This window comes from Pipistrellus kuhlii, unplaced genomic scaffold (assembly GCF_014108245.1).
Source record: "Pipistrellus kuhlii isolate mPipKuh1 unplaced genomic scaffold, mPipKuh1.p scaffold_m20_p_2, whole genome shotgun sequence".
NCBI lineage: Eukaryota > Metazoa > Chordata > Mammalia > Chiroptera > Vespertilionidae > Pipistrellus > Pipistrellus kuhlii.
Window position 1 is genome coordinate 148,357,681 of NW_023425515.1, and position 22,294 is coordinate 148,379,974.

Genomic DNA, 22,294 nt, shown 5'->3' on the forward strand with positions numbered 1-22,294 from the left:
AGATTAGTGGCTGCAATAATAAAATCCCTTACAGCAAAGTAATTTAAAACAGTAGCCTAGCCTTTCACATTCATTTTCTCCACTCTCTGCTGGGATGCTGGGCCCCACTCTCCAACCCAGGTCCCTTGCAGGAAGAAACCATTCATTCTTCCTGCTGCTGGAAGGTTGCCTGCTAAAGGCTCATGGGTGCCTCCCTCTCTGGGCACTGCCTTTTGGTGAAGGAAATTATCTCACCTAGGTTACACTCTCCAAAGACTGGTTGATGTTGGTTTAAAAGCCCAGGCACCTTGCAGCACTTTGGCTTAATTTTGCAAGGCTTTCCCAGCTGGAGTGCTATCCATAGGCTCTATTGAGGCCTCTGTTGCAACCTCATTATAGTTTAATTTCTCTCTCTACCTGGCCCTCCCAACAATCCTATCTTTATCTCAGAGCTTGTTTCCAAGGAACCCAACCTACGACACTCCAAATTCCTTAAACTAATATAATAAAAGCCTACACTGTTATGTAGCTCTCTCACAGGCATCTGCAATATCTTAACCACCAGATTCCATGAATGTTTAGGTTTCTTTGCAGCTTTTATTTCACTGTTGAGCAATTTCCCCCCTTAGTATCCTTTCCTTGCCTCTGTGAACTCACTTTACTTCACCCTCTTCCCGCCTCTCTGTTATTTGTTACTTTTGTTGTTGCTGTTCATCCTCACTGGAGGACATTTTTTCCATTGAGTTTTAGAGAGAGTAGAAGGGAGGGGGAGAGACAGGGAAAGCAATATCACTGTGAGAGAGACACATCAATTTGTTGCCTCCGTTATGCACACCAACCAGGGATGGGAATGGAGCCTGTAACCCAGATATGCAGCCTTGACAGGAATCATGTAGCCATGACTCTTCAGTCCGTGGGCCACTGAGCCAAACCAGCCAGAGATAAAATTTTTTTTGTATTTGTTTATTTTATTAACCCAAATTTTGTTGGTTCTCTTCTGACCTGGTTTTGTATTCTTCCTTAGGAAATCTCATTTACACCCTTGGCTTTATTATAGTTCCCTTTTTTATAGTAAACCTCCTGAATGCACATCTTAAGCTCATATGTCTGTTCTTTGTTACAAAAGCTCACTTGGTATTGTCCCCTGGATATTCCCTGGCTGCTCCTGACAGCCATTTTTCTACCTCTTACCAGGAGCCACACCAATCTACCTTTCATACTATAGCCAGAGGTGTCACATTCAAAGCAACAGTACCGATGGCTATTGTCATTGTTCGATTGGTGTTGCTTTAATAAGGAGTTGTTTCATTTCCATTTCATAAAGCTATGTCTGTATAGTTTCAAAATGGTGATAAAATTTATGATGTTTGCTCTACCTAATAATGTATTTCATGCACACTTTTTCCTCGTGGTATTATAGTAGGAAGAGAATGGTTCTGCAAGTCATATATAGAAATAAATTGTACCACTGTGTTTCCCTTTAGTAACTAACAGTGGTAATCATGTAAAAAAACAACAACACACAAAACAAAACAAAAAAAAAAACACTCAACAAACTTTCCTGCAGTTTAGAGTCTCATCTCTGTTATAGACATATCATTAGGGCCAAGTGAGAAAAAAAATGTGTGTATTAATGTACTCTGATGACATAAAACTTATTCAATAAATGCCAATTTCCCTCCCTCTGTCTTTCTTTTCCTCTCCAGGCCTGGTTCTAGGTATGATTTAAACAACCAAACTCAGTTCCTAATTTCATCTAGAAAGTTCTTAACCAGACCACAGGTAGGAACTGGGGCTCTTTATTCAGTACAGAAAATTGGGAATTAAGTCAGATGAAGACAGCAGCATTGGAAAACCTTTCACCTGGCATCAGAACACCTCAGGGCACAGAAGCCAGGTTGCTGGCTCATTCAGAGAGACCCAAAGCAGATCTGGCCAGAAGCCTGTGGTGTGCAGCTGGCATTAGTCTCTCCCTAGCCATTATGGCCTTGATAGTCAAGCTCTGATTGTGTCCACTTCCCTGATTACCTCTAGCTTCCTTTTCTTATGATCACTACTTTGTGGCTCACCCAGCCTTCAATGACTTTCTTTCCTCTCATAATATTTACAATCCTTAGACACCAAAGTTGCATATTGGCAATACAGGACCTGAAGAATTGTGTCACTGATTTCATTCATTAGATTCTGAATGCCTGGCCACATAGATGGCACCTATAACATGTACAAACTAGTCTTCATTTTTAGATTATTTTTCATGGAAAATATATTATTTTTAATTTCTCTCTGACTGTCCAGCAAACACAATCACTGATACATACTCAGTAGAATATGCACTTGGTCACTTGGAGGTGATTTGTGGTTCATATTTTCTTTTTTATGGAAGCCAAAAAAGAATAATTATTTGAAATAACAGTTTAACAACAGCAAGTCTCCATAGTATATTGAAAAGATTTTAGTTACAAAAATTCAATAACCACACAATATTATAAGTTTTGTGGGTCTTTCTGCCATTCACAAGTACAGACCTCTGGGCCTTCTCATCTCAAAAGAGAAATGACCTGTTTTCGATAATTAAAATAAGTCTGAAGAGGAATTTGACTTTTACGAAAAAACTGTCATTACCATAATAACATAAATCTTTCATAAAAGTTAAGTGGCTTTCAGAAAAGCAGGCAATACTCTGTTTTATGTCACATTGGCCTTTACAAAAGATTTCACAGGAAAATTCTATTTTTGGGTGATAGAAATAAAAACTAAAGAGAAAGTCTTAAAAGTCATGTAAACAACAACAAAAGACAACTTGATTAAAAATAGGCAAATGAGTGGAATATACAATTCTCCAAAGAAGATGTACAAATAGCAATAGCACATGAAAGGATACTCAACATCACTAATCGTTAGAGAAATGCTTATCCAACTCACAATGAGATACCAACTCATACCTATCAGGATGGCTATGATAAAATAAACAATACACCAAAACACAAAATAACGGGTGTTGGCCAGGATGTGGAAAAATCAGTTTGCTTTTTCATTGTTGGTGAAAATGTAAAGAATTGCACAGTCATTATGGAAAGCAGTATGGCATCAGTCCTTAAAAATTAAAAGCATATCTTATGGCGAAGCAATTCTACTTCTGGGTATTTATCTAAAGAAATCCAAATTATTAACTTGAAAAAATATATGCACTCCTAAGTTTACTGAAGAATTATTTACAATAGTCAAGCTTTGGAAATAACCTAAGTGTCCACTGATAGACAATTGGATAAATATGTTGTACATATATACAGTAGAATGTAATATTGGCCATAAAAAAGAATCTTACCATTTGTAGCAACATGGATAGACTTAGAGAGTATTATGCTTAGTTAAATGTCAGACAGAGAAAGATTACCATGTGATTTCACTTATATTTTGGATCTAAAGAACAAATGAAATGAACAAGCAAAGCAAAATAAGACTCATAGATACAGAGAATAGTCTGATATTTGCCAATTTGGAAGGGTATTGGGGGCTGGGTGAAAAAGTTTAGGGATTAAAGTAGCAACAAAACAAAATTAGTATGGAATATAAAGTACAGCATTTAGAATATAATCAATATTGTAATAACTATGTATGGTATCAGGTGAGTACTAGACTTATCAGGGGGAATCATTTCATATATTATATAAATGTCTAACCACTATGCTGTATAGCTGAAATGAATATAAAATAATCCTAAAATGTATACATGCACTTTAAATAATTACAAAGGCAGTGTCTATTAAATATATTTTATTGACAAAATTGACCTATTAGCTGCTAAAATGTGTATATAATTTTGGGGGACATCTATATAGAATGTCAACTGTAACTAAAAAATAAAAATAAATTAAACATAGAATTATTGATTAATCCAACAATTCTACTCTGGGTATATACCCAAAGAATTGAAAGTGGAAATTCAAAAAAATATTTGTATATCCATGTTCATAGCAATATTATTCACAACAGTTAAAATGTAAAGGCACACCACATATCCATCAACAAATTAATAAATAAAAAAGTGTGGAATATAGATAAAATATTATTCAGACTTAAAAAAAGGGAATTCTCAAGACACGTTATAATATGGATGAACCTGGATGATATTATGCTAAGTAAAATAAGTTAGTCATAAAAAGACAAATGCTGTACAATTCCACTTGTCTGAGGATTTTAGAGCAGTCAAATTCATAAAGACAGAAAGTAGAATGATGATAGCCAGGGGATAGAGGAAATGCTGATTAATGGGCACAGAGTTTCAATTTTGAACAATGAAAAGAGTTACAGAGATGGATGGCGGTGATGATTGCACAACAGTGTGAATGTACTTAATGCCACTAAACTGTACAGTTAAAAATAGTTAAGATGCAGATTTTACATTAGGTGTATGTTAGCACAATTAAAAATAATCTTTAAAAATTTAAAAGTGATTTAAACAATAAAACAAATAATTATCAAAGGAACACCAATAAGACTGATTACTTTTTAACAGAAAAAAATGGAAGCTGTATGACATTGGAGTAATATCTTTGAAGTACTGAAAGTTTATAACCAGTAAAAATCATGTTCAGAAACAAAAATGAAATCAAGAATTTTCAAAGAAATAGAAGCTATGAACATTTATTTTCAGTATACTGGCACTAAAATAAAGACTAAAATAAAGACTAAAGAGAATCCCAAATGGGGAAGAAATATTCCCAAGTGGAAAACAGAAATGCAGGAAAAAAAAATGAAAGACAGTGGAAAAGGTAAATATGTGGGTAAATATAAATGGATCTTGTCTGTACAAAATAATAACAAAAATGTCTTGAATAAGGGGTAAGAATCTCTAGATACATGTGTCACAATAAGAGTGATAAAAGATGGACTTAAAGTCTCCTAAGATTCTAGTAATATCAGGTTATTGTTAAAACTAATATCAGGCTATTTGTTTAATATATTATATTTGTTTAAACCATAATAAGTCAAGTTAAATGTTGGAATCTCTAGAGTAAGCACTATAAGATCAATTATATAATGTATATCTAATAAGTTAATAAAGAAAAACATAGAATAGCAAAAAGAATTGAATTAATCCAAAATTCAATAGAAAGCAATAAGAGAGAGAAAAACAAACCTAATCAGATAGGTTAAAGAGAAAATAAAGAGTAACATGATAGACATAAATCTAATTATATCAGCAAACAATTATAAATGTAAATGAATTAAATACTCCAAGTAAAAGATCAATATTACAGACCAGACTTTTAAAAAGATTATAAGAAATCATAAATATAAGAACACAAGAAGACTGAAAGTAAAGGCTGCAAAAATAAATAAATATATCAATGATGTATCATAGAGTTGTACACCTGAAACCTATATAATCTTATTAAACTTTGTAACTCTAATAAAGTTAATTAAAAAAAAAAAAAACCATGAACATATTAACTAAAAGAAAGCTGGCAGTAGCTTTACTAAGAACAGAAAGAGTAGAATAAGCAAGAATAATCATTAAAAATAAAATAGAACATTTCATAATGAGAAAGTGGTCAAACTATAAGGAATGTAAATGTTAATCATTATATCATTTGGGTGGCTTTTCAAGCAACTTTCTTCATTATACGTTCATGCATTGGTTGAAATTTTTACAGTAGGCATGGATTATATAACTGAAATAAAGCAATAATGCTATTTTTATTGTGGATGAAAAAGAAAAAAAAAGAAAGCAGTACAAATATTTAAGAGTAATTTGTTTCTAAATAAAGTCTTAAAAGATTTGGTGGCTATTCTGCCCTAATTACAATAATAAAAATTAACTCTATAGTGCCAGTGAAAGAAAAATAATAATAGTACTAATGAGAATTAGGTGGAAAAATCTCACATAAAAGTGTTACACTCGCTCAACTGGTGTGGCTCAGTGGTTGAGCATTGACCTATGAAACAGGAAGTCACTGTTCAATTCCTGGCTGGGGCACATGCCCAGGTTTCAGGCTATATTTCCAGGAGGGGGGGCATGTAGGAGGCAGGTGATCAATGATTCTTTCTCATCACTGATGTTTTTATCTCTCTCTCCCTCTTCCTTCCTCTCTGAAATCAATTAAAATATGTGTGCGTTTTTTTAAGTTTTACTTATTTTCTTTCTTCTTAGTCTTTTGTTTATTTAAGGTTTTAAAGACAGTCAAACAATTCTGAGTGTATTTGTTGCAAGAAGGTAACAGTACTTTAAAAAGAATGTAGGAATAATCCACAGGGAGAAAAGCATTCATTCTTTCACTTAAAAATATCTTATAAATTCCTATGTGCCAGGAACTGGATGGATGGATGGATGGATGATGGATGGACAGACATATAGACAGAAACATCTATGTCCCAGTTTTTGACAGAGCTCATGAAATCTTTGTAAATTCCTAACGGATAAAAATACTAGCAGAAACTTTTATTTTAATATTTGGTCATTGATGCCAGTTCCTGATTCAAGGTTCCTAAATCTCTTGGAGCTTCTTCAGTGATAAGAGTGTCTTTTGTTCTAATGAGATGACTCTGGTTGAACTTTGGCATGGCTCCTGGTTGAGGACTGGTCACCTGAAAAACCCAGCTATGATTAGAAGCTTGGAATTTTCAGCCCTCCCTCCCATTCTCCAGGAAAGGAAGAGGGGCTGGAAATGGAATTAAAAATTGGTCATGCCTACAGGAGTAATCCGCCATAATCTCTCAATAGTATGGGATTCAGAGAGCTGTCAGGTGGTGAGCATGACTCCATTCCAGGAAGATAACACACCCCAATTCTCAGGGACAGAAGTGTCTGTGCTCTGAATCTTACCAGAACACATATCTATGTATCTGGCTGTTCATCTGTATCCTTTATCATGCCTTTTTACTAAACAGGCAAATGTAAGTAAGTATTTCCCTGAGTTCTGTGAGCTGTTCCAGCAAATAACAGAATCCAAGGGGAGGAGGACATGGGAACCTCCAATTTGTACCCAAATTGGTCAGAAGTTGTGGGTAACCCGGAGATCTGCTTCAGAGGTTTGCCATGTGAAGTGTGTGGGGGTCATCTGAAGTGACTGAGGGCTTAACCTATGAGATCCGATGCTTCTCTAGGTACACAGTATCAAAATAGAGTTAAATTATAGGATGCCCAGCTGATGTCACAGAAAATCGGTTGTTGTCTGAAGTCTTGTGAGTGTGGTAGTACCATGAGAGTAAAGGAGAATCACTGCAGGAGGACTGAGATTTTCCTAACAAAGATACAAATAGAATATTTGTCAGCCTACTGTGGGAAATCATTTATGAGATGGCTGAATGAAGTAATAATAGGGTACATGTTTTTGACAGGATTACCTAGTAATGCTGCTATCCTTAACCAAGGTACATTCAATTGAATTAGCTACTCAAATTATCGGATGTTTTAGGGTGATTGAAACAGAAAGATATTCTGAAAATAAGTACATATGAGTTTTTAAAAATATAAAACCATCCAAAGATAAATCTGAACAATGTAATTCTACCATTGGGCTTGGTATAGGAAGGAGATAAGGTAAAGAATAAAGTCACTATATTGAAAAGGATTCATAAGTCTGTCTGGCCTTCAAAGTTAGATGCTCTTTATTAGAGTTCCCAATGACTGATTAATTGTGATGCCCAAAAGCTTTTTCTCTCTCAGTTATCTTCTTCCTAGGTTTTTCAGCAGCATTTAACAGTTAATATCTATGAATCTTCCTGCTTTGCTGTTATTATTATTTTTTTAAACAAAGTAAAAACACAGGAACCACTTTTACTCTTACTTTTGACTATTGCGCAGTTTTTATTTTGTGGCCCATTCCACTTTTGATGATTGAATATTGATCCTCGGAATTGTACCCGTGGTAATGTTCCTCCTGTATATGTTTTCTGCCTGGTTACATTCTGGTGGCCTCAATCACTATCTCTGTTTAGATGCATTAAGTCCATAATCCTACAGCTTCAGTTCTGAATTTCCACCATCCCTGTGAGATACCCATTTTGCTTTGCCACAGGCACCTGAATTTCACTGTCTAAACTAAAGTTAGCATTTTAATATCCTCTGCTGAATGCTAACTGCTCTTCTTTTAATATACCAGATCTCAAATAATGGGATTACTATTCATCCAAGTCAAGCTTCTGTAGAATACAGTGAAGAAGGCATTTCTTTCAAGTCAAAGTCCTGTTCAGTATCTCTACTGCCTCCACATTAGTTTGACTCTTAAATTTTCAACCTGGATTACCGAAAGCATCAATTACCTGATCTTCCACTACCAGACTCTCTCAACAGTCTACTAGATATTTTTCATTTTTTCCCACTAACTCTTCTTTTAAGTTCTTCAATGCCTTTTAAATTATGATCTTCATTTCCTTCTGAGCTAAAATTGATGTTGACTATTACCAACATATTTCTAAACACATTTTTATAATTTTCTCTCCTTTATTGGAAAGATAATCCAACTGAACTATTTTAAAAGTCTTAGAATTTTGAAAGATCTTTTGCTTTCCACTGCCTCATGGTGCAAGCTTGTATTACTATATGACATCCCAAGAGGAAAAGTCTAAATTTATAAACCAGATAGATTAAAGTGCAGTAATTTACATTAGAACAATCCTTCTCTATTGAATCATTATTTAGCATTCTTATTATCAAGAAATATGGCTCCAATTGTATGCATATTTATAAGAGTTTATATGTGAAGTATTTATTATCCATGACATCATTTATAAAGCTGTCAAAGAAGACTGAAAGGGAAGAAACTTCTGCTGGCTTATATAATTCTTTAGGAACTGTACTGTTGAGCAATTGAAACACAATTTTAAACATTTTTATAATTAGAGAAACTTCTACTATTATAGAATTTTAAATATAAACATAAAATGTAAGTTTCTAAAATATTTTATTATAGATACTGCCATCATTTCTTATACCGTACACTTCTTTATAAATATATTTAAACATCATTACTACTTAAAATTCTTGTTAAATTAAGAACTGTATTAAGTTTTATCTAAAAGGAGATGGGAAAGACAAGATGAAAGAAGATGAAGAGAATAGTCAAAGAACATATATGCATAGCCCATGAACACAGACAATGTGTGAGCACCAGAGGGAGGGCAGGGTGGGATTTGGGTGATAGAAAGCAAAGATGGGGAGAGAAATGGGAGACATGTGGAATAATATCAACAATATATATTTTTTAAAAATGTATGTTATGTATATATAAATGTATCGGTGTCTATATTAAAATATTTATATCATGTGTATATAAATGTATGTTTCTTAATCCATACCCATGAAAGATTTGAGGTAAACACTTTCTAAAATCTTTTAGCCTTAACATTCTAATTCTATTATGATCTTCAAGGTACATTTGAGGAGAAAGAAAAACTCCAACAACTTTAATGTGAAACAATGAATTTTTCAAAGATGTTTCTTGCCATTTAAATAATCTTATTTACCCTTCCCACATTCTTAAATCCTCTTCTTAATCCACTCACCCAAACACTGCATTATTTCATTTCTTGAAAATGTCAGTAAGTACTGATAAATGGAAAGATCCTGCTTTGTGTCTGGATTTCATTTGATAGCACCTTGAAATTTGAAATGTAACCTTCAAAAGTGAATGTAATTTACTCTAGTCTTAAAAGTATGGTTATAATAATTTCTATTAATGGTTTATGAGAGGAATCAATATATTTACATGGTAGTTAGGTATGTCATAGGCATAGAGAAAGTCTTACTCTTTTTTATAAAGAAATATATTACTGAATTGGGGCCCTAGAAATAAGACCTGAGAGAGGACACAATATTAAACTTATCTTTATGACCAAAATAATTTCATTAATATAGTCAGAAAATTGCTTTCCTGAAATCCATAGTTACTATTTTCTTCCTATTTTTGTGATATAATATCTAGTTAATGCAAATATTACTAAGTATAAATTTAAAATTACAAGACTATTTGGTTATTATAGAGTAAGATTCTCAGAACACTACTGAATTCTACATATTTAAGCATAGCAAAATAACATAGTATCTACTTGCTAGTTATTCCTGTCTCTGCAGACTTCTAGGTTGTGACCACTTTGACTTGCATTTTTTTCATGTAGCGGGATCCTTAAAAAAAAAAAGAAAATTTAAAAAATTTTAATTAACTGTAATTATAAATTGACAAATACATCTAAATGAACATAATAAGCAAGAATGAAATGTGAAGAGTTTACTCAGATGTTCTTCTAATCATCATGTTATACATCCTATCAGAATAATTCCACAAACTCTACATTTTAAATATTTGAGCTGTGAATATATATATTTAGGGTGAACAAAAGGATGATACTATTGTCCAATATTCCTGTTTAAAGCAACACTTCAATAGCAGCAAGGAAAATTCTTTTTTAAAAAATGTATCTTATTGATTTTTTACGGAAAGGAAGAGAGAGGGATAGAGAGCTAGAAACATTGATGAGAGAGAATCATCGATCAGCTGCCTCTTGCAAACCCCCTACTGGGGATGTGCTCACAACCAAGGTACATGCCCTTGACCGGAATCGAACCTGGGACCTTTCAGTCCGCAGGCCGATGCTCTATCCACTGAGCCAAACTGGTTTCGGCAGAAAATTCTTTGTATAGTTATTTTCCCTCCTTCCTGTTTTATTCTTAATAACTAAATAGTAAATGAGAAATGTATTTTCCTTCTTTTTAAAAAAATATAAAAACAGAGTTTCTTATAAATTATTTCATAAATTGGATTTTTACAGGTCCAACTTGCCTTTTCTTCTAACTATTCTGAATAAATAAAGTTTTATGCTCTCACTATTACACCTTAAATGCTGATGTGGTAATTCCTAGTAATCATTAAAAAATTGCTTTAAAACATGGCACTTATTACATGTTTGTATATTCATAGTTTAATGTGTTTCCTATATTATAATCATAATAATGAATCCTAAAATAACCATGTGTGTTTGTAATAATTAAATTTATTTTAGAAAAGTGATTTCCAGCCCAGCCAGTGTTGCTCAGTGGTTTGAGCATCCATCTATGAACCAGAAGGTCACAATTCAGATTCCCTGTCAGAGCACATGCCTGGATTGCAGGATTGATCTCCATTGTGGGTCATGCAAGTGGCAGCCAATCAATGATTCTCTCTCATCACTGATGTTTCTATCTCTCTCTTCTTCTCTAAAATCAATAAAAATATATAAATTGATTTTCATGACATTAACAAAGATATCCATATTTACTTAGTATTTTAGTTTATACTCTATGCATTTACAAACCATTGTTGATAGGGGAAATAAAGATACTTTGAAATTACTTGTTTGAATATTTGAACTAAAGCCTTTACATTTACAAAGCCCAAGAATCTCTATATAGTTACTAAATGTGTAAGTCAGGACTCCAGGGAACGTCCACTTATTAGTGGTGCAGAGAAGTATCTAGTCCATGCACAGAGTCAGGCACTGCCTGGTGTGTTTTAGGAGTCATAAAGGGAAGTTTTGTTGTTATACTTTAGTGCAATTTTCTAATACAATTTTTAAAAGAGGAGTGAAAGGACCAAGAAAATATTCAACATCTGCTTAATAAAGTCAACTGTACATAGTAAAACTTAGTTACTTTTTTTAAAAAACCTCTCCTTAAAATTAGAAATCTAAGAGGATTTGGGGGAATAAAAACTATAGTAAAATATTAAGTAGCAATTAAATTTCTGGAGATTATGTATTTAATTGATGTAATTCTTTACTTGTATAAAACACATCATCTTAGAATAAATAAAGCTTAGCAAACCATGTGTTTAGGCTGAAGTAATTTTCTGATTACAAATGCCTTATTAATATGAAATAGAAATTAACTAATTTTTGTAGTTATAAGTATTCTTAATACTTTAGTCTTTTTACTTTTATACTAATTTAAAAGCGATTTTCACACCTCCATTACAGTACTACATTATAAAATGCTTACAGTCTGCAATATGTTATTCTGAATTTTTAGAAATACAAAGATTTAACTTGTTTATCTATAAAATAATAATTAATTTTAAGTATCTCATAAGCAGTTTCTTTAAAAATAAAGTTCTGTTAAAGAAAACCACAGGCCCAAAATGGAGTCACTTGTGCTAAAGCCCATCGCATGGAATTTAGACTTCATACCTGACCTAAATGCAGTTGCAAACCTTCTGCAGGCATACAACCGCAATTGGTCGGACTGGAATTTTTGGTCAGCACCAATGAGGTAATTTGTCAGGATCCTCTCCTTGCAAAGGAAGCTGAGGCAATCTGCCCATCAGATCCATCCTTCACCAAAGGGAAGGTAGCCTGGCCAGAACAAATCCTTTCTTTTCTTTTGCTAATAGCATTCCTGTCCTGCCTAGTTTCTATCTAAACCATCTTCCATATTTAAACTTCTGGGAGAAACTCTCTGTTTACTAGATGGGATGCTGTCTGACATGAATAGCTCAATAAAGACAATTAGATCTTCAGATCTGATTTTTTGTTCTTTAACTGTTCTTAACAGACAAGTACTCTCCTTAGGAGAATGGTTGTTTTATATTGTTTTATTATAACAAATGAAATTATAAGCCGAAAATGTACGATTACAGTACCCAAGAAAGTGATATATATGTAAAAATAAATTATCATAATATTGTTTTATGTTATTTTATTGCTATTGTGTTGAAAATAAAGTGCCTCTTCACTTTCAGGGAGTTTCTATTCAATACAATGAAATATATATATATATATATATATATATATATATATATATATATCAATTTAGAATAATAATTTAATATTATTGTTATATTATTTTCTACTAGAGGCCCAGTACATGAAATTTGGGAACAGGGTTAAGGGGATATCCCTCAGTCCAGCCTGCACCCTCTCCAATCTGGGACCCCTCGAGGGATGTCCAACTGCCTATTTAGGGGATCAGGTCTAAACGGGTGGTTGGACATCCATCTCACAATCCAGGACTGCTGGCACCAAACTACTTGCCTGCCTGCCTTCCTGATTGCCCCTAATGGCTTCTTCCTGCCAGCCTAATCACCCTCTAACCTCTCCCATTCCAGTCTGATTGATGTCTAACTGCTCCCCTACCAGCCTGTTTGCCCCAACGTCCCTCCTCTGCTAGCCTGGTCACCCCTAACTGCCCTCCCCTGCAGGCTTGATTGCCCCCAACTGCCCTTCTTTGCAGGCCTGGTTCCCCCCAACTGCCCTCCCCTGCTGGCCATCTTGTGGTGGCCATCTTGCATCCACATGGGGTCAGGATCTTTGACCACATGGGTGCAGCCATCTTGTGTGTTGGAGTGATGATCAATCTGCATATTACTCTTTTACTAGATAGGCTAGAGGCCTGCTGCATGGGTGGGGGCCAGCTGGTTTGCCCTGAAGGGTGTCCCAGATCAGGGTGGGGGTTCCCTTGAGGTATGGGCAAGGAGCCGTGTAGTTTGGCAGGCCAGCCAGGCTCCCCAGCAACCCAAGCAGAGGCCCTGGTATCTGGAATTTATTTACCTTCTACAATTGAAACTTTTTAGCCTAGAGCAGAGCCAAGCCTTCTGTTTGCTCTGTGGTGGCCACCATTTCTGTTTGGATTTGTTTACCTTCTATAATTGAAACATTTTAGCCTGGCTGGCCACGGCAGGCGGAAAGCTTGGCTTCCTTCATTGCCAGGGAAACACCTCCCTCTAGCTCTCTGTGGCTGCAGTCATCTTGGTTGGGTTTATTTGCATACTCGCTCTGTTTGGCTGATGGGCGTGGTTGATGAGTGTGGCTGGTGGGTGTGGCTTTTGAGTGTAGTGGAGTGATGGTTAATTTGCATATTACTCTTTTATCATGTAGGATTATTATTACACTACAGTATACTGCAGTATACTATCCTGTTTCCCCGAAAATAAGACAGTGTCATATTAATTTTTGCTCCCAAAGATGCGCTAGATCTTATTTTCAGGGGATGTCTTATTTTTCCATGCACTAGGTCTTATTTTCAGAGAATGTCTTATTTTCAGGGAAACACGGTATATTATTATAATAACTGTTATATTATTATATTATAATTATATGATGATAGTATCTTATATAATAAAGATGTAATATGCAAATGGTCATTATTCTGTAAAGCATAACAACCAACCAGATCACGGATCAGTAGGAGAGTGGGACAGCGAGGTACAAGCAGGAGGCAGCGAGCTACTGGGAAGCTACTGGCATATGGATTCGTGCACAGGATTTCTAGTTATATATAGTGATGTTATTTTTAGGATAAGTAGACGTGCTTTTGTTCTTTGAAAATTCTTGGTATTGGTTCCTGCCATGGCTAGTGCTGTATGCACATTCTTCAGAGAAAGAAAAGAATGTTAGGATGGGACACTCCTTTATATATAGTTTTTTGTTTTGTTTTGTTTTTTACATTTAAGAGACCTAGTCACAGGTAACATCACATTTTTAAGGCTATTTTAAAAGGTGGACGTGAGGAGGGAAGAACCTTTGGTTATAATAGAGATTAACATATACCAGCCTTGACGATTCCCTGCTACTAAATACAATAATATGTTAAAATAATAAACAGGTGTTATTTTTAGTGCTATGATGGCTCATGGTATACCGTATTTTCCGGCGTATAAGACGACTTTTGAAACGAAAAAAGTCTACCGAAAATCGTGGGTCGTCTTATACGCCAAGTATATCCCCAAAATAGGCGAATATAGGCCTAAACCTATGTTTTAACTGTAAAATTAGGGGATCGTCTTATACGCCGGAAAATACAGTAGTTCCTGGGTTTCCACGTTGATGTCCATCTTAAAGGACTCATTGGGAGGACCTTTGGAAAGGTCCCTTGCTTTGGGCCATAATCCATTTGTGGTACTTCTGGTTTCCAGTATTTTAGTCAACATCCTTGAAATATAACCTCCCAACCCAGCTCTTAATTGTATGTAAATGATACCACTCCTACTACCCCGCCCCCCCACACACACACCAGTCATTGCATATGTTAGGTGAATGCTAATTCCCACTTGCTTGCTCTCCTTTTTGCAGCCCTTTCCTTCCTGAACTTTCCAGATCTTTCTGTAGCCTTGACTGCACTTAACCCCAGTTTGACCTGCCTCTTTTACTTGCTACTCAACAGCAGAAAATACATATGAAAAATCCTTAAGGTATAAGTTCCTACTTAAAACTTGATCTCCCAGGGGCGAGGACCTGTTCAGATATGCTGCTAATCAGTGTTGATCACTCTGTAGGCACTGACATATTTAACAAGTATTGCTGCGGCACTTGAAATATAGCTGCACAGTAAATGGGCCAGATTAGAATGCCAAGCACTACAACTCCCAGCTTCACATCTTAATTATAATTAAATGAGATTGCCTAATGCGAGTGTTTAAACGTTCATTAAAATTAACCTATCGAATCCAAGGGGCACAATGAACACTCATGATAATACTAAAGTTTTAGATTTAGGTTTCCAATTACAGCATAAATAAAAATTCAGGGGATTGGAAATGTCAAGGATGCTTTGAAACAGATATTGAAATGGCTGAGAACTTTAACTCTGTCTCATGTTTAATGTTCTCTTAGCATTTTTGTGATATGATTGCTAATAATCAGTGGCTATTTGATGCTTATAATCTTTTAAGAGCTAATGAAGTACAGGCACTGCATATCAAAGAAATCTGATGAGCACTAACCCCAGCAGGAATTATGATAGAGAACATATTTAGTTTGAATGATAAGGTGGAGAAAACTGTAAATAGTAGAGTCTATTCACTATTTTTACAGTGAATTTCACCACAGCCATCCTTAGCAAGTGGGAATCTACTATATTTTCAAGGTCACCAGTATCTTTAGAAAATTCGTGCAGGTGCCAATCTAAAGAACTATAGTATTAATAGAAGGGCTTTCCGGGAAACATGAGACCATACACACAACACTGGGTTTGTGAGATCGGGGTGGAGCAGAGGTTGAGTTTGCAGTATGCACTGTGAGACATTTAAACTTAAAGGCAGAGCTTTAAAGTATAGAAACTAGTGGGCAAAACTGAATTTCTAACATGAGACCAAGGCCTTCTGGGTATTACAGCCTGTGAGAGCTCTGGGATACAATATGAATAAGCCCATAGAAGAACTTGTTATCGAGGCGAAAAGATCCAAAACAGATCTCAATATAAAGTAAGACATTATATTTGATGATATGCAATAAGTGTGCAGAATGTGCCATGGAGGAAGGGCACACAGAGCAATCTGGGGTTTCATGAATGGCTTCTGACCCAGTGATTGATCAGGGCCTTGATGACCCAAGAATTTTATATATTTTCTTGAAAACCAACAAAGATCCATAAGTTTCTTCAATGTGTGTGCTTTACCTTAAGGCCAGTAAAAAGACAGGAAAAAAAAAAAAAAAAGATGGCAGAGCCTTATGATCACTATAAAGGCTCCCATTGTTCCTTGTGCATTTATTCCACTTTACAAATCCTTTACACTCTACAGGGAGTGGGGAGGAGCAGATAAGTATAGAACTGCGTGGCCTAGATGGTGTTTGCAAGAAAAGAAAGCCCTGCAGCTGAGGTGAAGACTCTGGGCTAGACAGGCCCACATCCGCTGACTCTCTCTGCCCTAGGTCTCCTGTCTTGGCTTTTACTTAGATCATATTCTCTCGACCATTTTATCTTAAAAAAAAAAAAAGAAAATTAAAGTCTGGCTTCATATATCTACACACATAGTTGCATAAATCAACACATTTTCCTCATTATCACAAACAAGAATCCATACACAATAATAACACTTCCTATATATTTTTGAGACAGAAGTCAGACACTAAGAGAGGCCCCCAGATAATACATCTTTTCTATAAAACCCTATCATAAAGATTATTTCTTTATACTATCTAATAAAGAGGGAATATGCAAATTGACCATCACACTGTCACAAATATGGCAGTGCTCCAGCTACAAGATGGTATTGCCCAGTCCTCTCAGCCCTGCTGGAGTCCCTCAGTCCTTTCAGCCCCACTGCGGGGGTGGGGTAGCAGGTGTGTGGTGCAGCCAGATCTGCCCTCAGTTGGGTTTGGCCACTCCTTGCACCTGCTGCCAGAGTCCCACAGTCCTTTCCATCCAGTTGAGGGATGGAGGGGGGCGGAGGAAGCTACAGGAGGGCAGAGCGGGCCAAGATGTACAAGAGGGTGGCAGCAAGCTACTGGCTACATTAGGCGCACAGTGTGTCCAGACTGTGAGCCCCCTCTCCCCCCCACCCCCCGCCACTGCTAAGGGCTGGCCTCAGAAGCAGGCAAGCCTCAGATGGTGGCTACCCAGGCACCTAGGGCTGGCCTGAAGTGCAGGCAAGCCTCAAATATAAGCTGCCCAGCCCAAGGCCACCTGAGGCTCAGGTAACCAGGAAAGGCCAAGGCTTGTGTTGCTGGCAGTGTTAGCAGCAGAGGGGTGATGGGGACATCATCTTTCCCTGATCACTGGGTCATCTCCCACCCCTGAGGGCTCCTGAACTATGAGAGGGGACAGGTCTGGCTGAGGGATACCCTCTCCAGCGCATGGGTTTTTATGCACTGGACCTCTAGTTCTTTATAATGGTTTTCTTAGGTATAAACCAATACCTTCTGTTCATAGATGAAAAAACTAACTTTGTAGCAAGGCATCACTCACTCATGCACTGAACAAGTAAAGAGCTTACATCTTCCAGGCTCTGTGGTGCTAGTGACACAGCTTCCCAATTAAGAACTCACAGTCTCCATAGAAACAGAGATGAGTATTCACTCCACTATTTTCTTTGCCTGCCCCCACCTCCTACTACAGCTAGATGGGGCCATGTGACTGACTTTTGACTAGGGTGAGTAAAACTAATAGAAGTCACTTCTAGGCCTGGGCCTGAAAACAATCATCTCATTTGATCTTTGGTTCTTTCTTCCCCTGAGTAGGCTGCACAGATGCAGTTGACAGACCTATAGTGGAGGAGGGCTTCCCAAAAGGCATTGGACTGTGATATGAGAGACAAATAAACTTTAATTGTATTAATGGGGCTAAAATTTCATGGGAAAGACAGGCATTAGACAACAAAGACAAAAATAATTGCTTTGAAACAGAGTACTAGAAAGTGGAATAACAGAAGAAACCTATTACAATAGATTGGATTATGGTTCAGAACTATTCCCTTCCAACCTGCCACATTTCCAAGAGAGTAGTATACCATTAATGCTGGGTTTGGCTCTGTGATTTGCTTTGGCCAATGTAATATATCAGTTCTGAGCCTAGGCCTTAAAATACCTCATATGTTTCTGCTCATATAGTTACATATCTGTCACATGTAAGGCCTATGAAATGTACAGGTTCAGATTAGCCCACTGGTCCTAGGAGGAAGACGTTAGCTATATAAGGCAGAGTTGCACAGCAGAAACACCTTAGATCAGCTGACTTCCAATTGACCTCCGGACGTAAATAAGCACAAATGAGATTAGCAGAGCCATTGAGTGAGGCCTGGCCTAGCTTGAGAGGCTCCCATCCCGTCCTCAGACATTTGGGTTAAACATGTCTTCATAACTGCATGTCACTGAAAAGTTATTGTTGTTTGTTATGCAGCATTATTTTAGTACTAGCTAACTGATAACATCTTCTCAGATAAGGTAAGGTGGTCATGGAAGACTTCACTAAGAAGGTAAACATTTAAATATACACCTAAGAATGAGAGAGCTATCTATGTCAATAGCTTATAAGAAAAATCTAGGGAGAAGGACCAACATCCAAAAAGACACTATGGTATATGGCATATTTTGAAGAACTAAATGATGGCATGTATGCCTGAGCCTAATCATCATGAATGAAAAACCCAAGAATAGATGGGAGAGACAGCTAGGCCACAGATCAGATCTTGTAGGCTCTGGTAGGAAGTTAATTTTTTAAATTTCCAAGATCAAATAGAGACTTCAAAATGTCCATTAAAGGCTAGCTTAGAAGTGAAAAATGAGTTGGAAGAGAAGACAGGGAATGCTTAACATTAAAATATACTTACATAGCAAGCACATATTTTACTTTGATTTTATGCTATATATACAAAATAACTAAAGGCCCAGTGCACAGATTCATGCACCATTGGGGTCCCTCAACCTGGACCTGCAGAGATTAGGCCAAAAACAGCCCAGTGCATGGATTCGTCCAGGGCATGTCTGGCTGTCTCATTCAATTGTGATTGGGGCCATCAGGGCCAGCCAATAGGGTAGGGGCCACAGGAGATTGGCTGGCCAGGGAGGCATGGTGTGGGGGTTCCAAGGCATGTCTGGCCCACTTCACCCCGTCCGATAGGCCAGACCCCAGCAGCAAGCTAACCTACCAATCAGAGCACCTGCCCCCTGGTGGTTAATAGGCATCATAGTGACTGGTAGAATAGTCTAACACACGTTCAGACACTTAGCATATAAGGCTTTTATTATATAAGACTAGAGGCCCAGTGTACGAATTCATGCACGGGTGGGGTCCTTTGGTCTGGCCAGCAATTGGGGCCAATAGGGGCCATCTCACCCAGTCCCAATCAGGCTAATCAGGACTGGGGGAAGGAAAACAGGAGGTTGGCCAGTCACAGGAGGTTGGCTGTGGGAACGCATAGGCAGGAGTTCCTGTGTTGAACATTTGCCCCTTGGTGGTCAGTGCATGTTATAGCTACCATCCGGTTGTCTGGTTGTCTGGTCATAATGGTTGCTTAGGCTTTTATATATATAGATGCCTGTACACATTACTTTGATCCTAAATGGGAGAGATTTGAACATAGAGTGGGGTTGATTAAGCACCTCTTCTTCACCTTTCAATCTGATTCTTGTCACTGTCTTCATGTCTAAATAAAACTAAATTTTAAAAAAATATTTTTATTGACTTTTTTACAGAGAGGAAGGGAGAGGGATAGAGAACTAGAAATGTCGATGATAGAGAAACACCAACCAGCTGCCTGTTACACACACCCCACCAGGGATGTGCCCGCAACCAACATACCGGAATCGAACCTGGGAACTTTCAGTCGCTCTACCACTGAGCCAAAACGGTTTCGGTAAAACTAAAAATGTTTAAAGTTAACTGCTAAGCATCTTTTCATATATCTGTTGGCCATCTGTATATATTCTTGGGAGAAGTGTCTGTTCAGGTCCTCTGCCCAGTTTTTAGTTGCATTGTTTGTTTTTCTGGTGTTGAATTATATGAGTTCTTTATATATCTTGGTTATTAACCCCTTGTTAGAGCTGTTGTTTGCAAATAACTTCTCCCATTTGGTTAGTTACCTTTTAGTTTTGTTGATGGTTTCTTTTGCTACATAGAAGCTTCTTTGTAGTTTTATATAGACCCATTCATATATCAAAAGATATTTAAAAAGATGCTCAACTTCTTTTCAGGGAAGTGCAAGTCATTAGGGAAGTGCAAATAAAAACTAGGACGAGATGCCACCTCACACCTGTTAGAATGGCTGTTATCAACAAGGTAAGTAATAACAAGTGTTGGAGAAGTTGTGGAGAGAAAGGAACCCTCATTCACTGCTGGTAGGAATACAGCCACTGTGGAAAACAGTATGGAGGCTCCTCAAAAAATTAAGAATGGAATTACCATCTGATCTAGCAACCCCTCTTCTGGTTATCTATCTGAAAAATTTAAAAACATTTATTCACAAAGATATATGCACCCTTATGTTCATTGCAGCATTACTCACAGTGGCCAACACATGGAAACAACCAAAGTGTCTTTCACTAGATGACTATATAAAGAAGATGTAACACATATATATATAATAGCATACTACTTAGCCATGAGAAAAGATGAAATACAAGGTCCATCTATATTACAGCAACATAGATAGGTCTTGAGAAAATCATGCTAAGTAAAATAAGTCAGACAGAAAAAGTTAAGAACTGTATCATTTCACTTATATGTTGGATATAAAACTAAAAGCAATAAATGAACAAACAAGAAAAACAAACAAAAACTCATAACCACAGACAACAGTGTGGTTATTACCAGAGGGATGTGAGGTGGGAGGAAAGTAAAAGGTAAAGAGAGTCAAATATAAGAAAAAGATTTGACTTTGAGTTATAGGCACAAATACAAATGGCGTTATCACAGAATTGCACATTTGAAATATAATCTATGCTAATAATAGAGAAATGTACAAATTGTCTGGGACGCCATCACAGTAACAGTAGAGACTGAACAGCAGGCTGCGTGGGTCAACCAGGCCAGGAGAGGGTTGAGTGACGGGATGACCAAATGACTGAACTTCAGGCTGTGTTGGGCAATCAGGCAGGCAGGGGGAGGCAGTTAGGGGCAACCAGGCCAGGGGGAGGGCAGTTGAGGGTGGCCATGCCAGCAGGGGAGGGGGGGCGCAGTTAGGGGAAATCAGGCCAGCAGGCAGGTGAGCAGTTAGGAGCAAGTGGTCCCGGATTGTAAGAAGAATGTCCAACTGCCAATTTAGGCACGATCCCCAGGATTGGGACATCCCCCAAGGGATCCCGGATTGGAGAGGGTGCAGGCTGGGCTGAGGAGACCCCCGTCCGTGCATAAATTTTGTGCACTGGGCCCTCTGATCTTATATAATATAAACTTATCAGCCAATGTCATCCCAATAAATTTAACAAAAAAAAAAAAAGCTGCTGAGAAAATAACATTTTGCATGAAAGATAAAGTACTGTTAAATTACATCCTTAAAACAAAATTTTGAATCCTGATGGAGATCAGCGGCCCTTGTACACTCTCCCTGGTACGACTACCTGTTAGGTCAGGTATGACAGATAAGAGCAGGAGACCTGGAAACCTCTCACCAATTTCACAGAACCCTTTGTTGATCTACCTATTTTTATTGGTTTTATAGTATATACAATTTATTTTACCCAAAGGTATTCTTATGCACTAATACCCGGTTGTACCACCACTTTATAGAACCATGTGATCCAGCAAAATATATAATAATATGCACCAAGGGATACAAAAGAGTCATAAATGAGCCCTTGTAACTAAATTTTACTGGCGTCTCACCTGGGCCTGTCTTTATTGCCTTTTCCTTTTCAGTTCTAAGGCAACAGTCTGCCTCCTTTGTGGCCTATAGGACTCTTTGCCTACCTCCAAGACTGTACTATAGTCTAGAGATGACTTCCTCAAACATTGTCATCCTATATGTTTCACTCAGGGGAAGAAGGGTGAAAAAAAGGACAACATTTGCTGAGTTCATTTTTTTTAAAAAAATACATTTTATTGATTTTTAACAGAGAGAAAGGGAGAGAGATAGAAAGCTAGGAACATCGATGAGAGAGAAACATCGACCAGCTGCTTGCACACCCCCTA

The 22,294-nt window shown here is 37.0% G+C and overlaps 1 protein-coding gene across 5 annotated transcripts in view; it reads right to left on the reverse strand.

The window, feature by feature from the left end:
• The window catches only part of LRRC7 (leucine rich repeat containing 7), a 473,031-nt gene that overhangs the window by 340,689 nt on the left and 110,048 nt on the right, over window positions 1-22,294 (reverse strand). For 4 of the 5 annotated variants that reach the window (XM_045584480.1, XM_045584479.1, XM_045584478.1 and 1 more), the window contains exon 3: window positions 10,030-10,105. The exons of the other annotated variant lie outside the window; for it this stretch is intronic. In XM_045584480.1, coding sequence (XP_045440436.1) covers window position 10,030 — 1 coding nt within the window. In that variant the 5' untranslated portion in view covers window positions 10,031-10,105. The remainder of the gene's footprint in view (window positions 1-10,029; window positions 10,106-22,294) is intronic. 5 annotated transcript variants of the gene reach the window in all.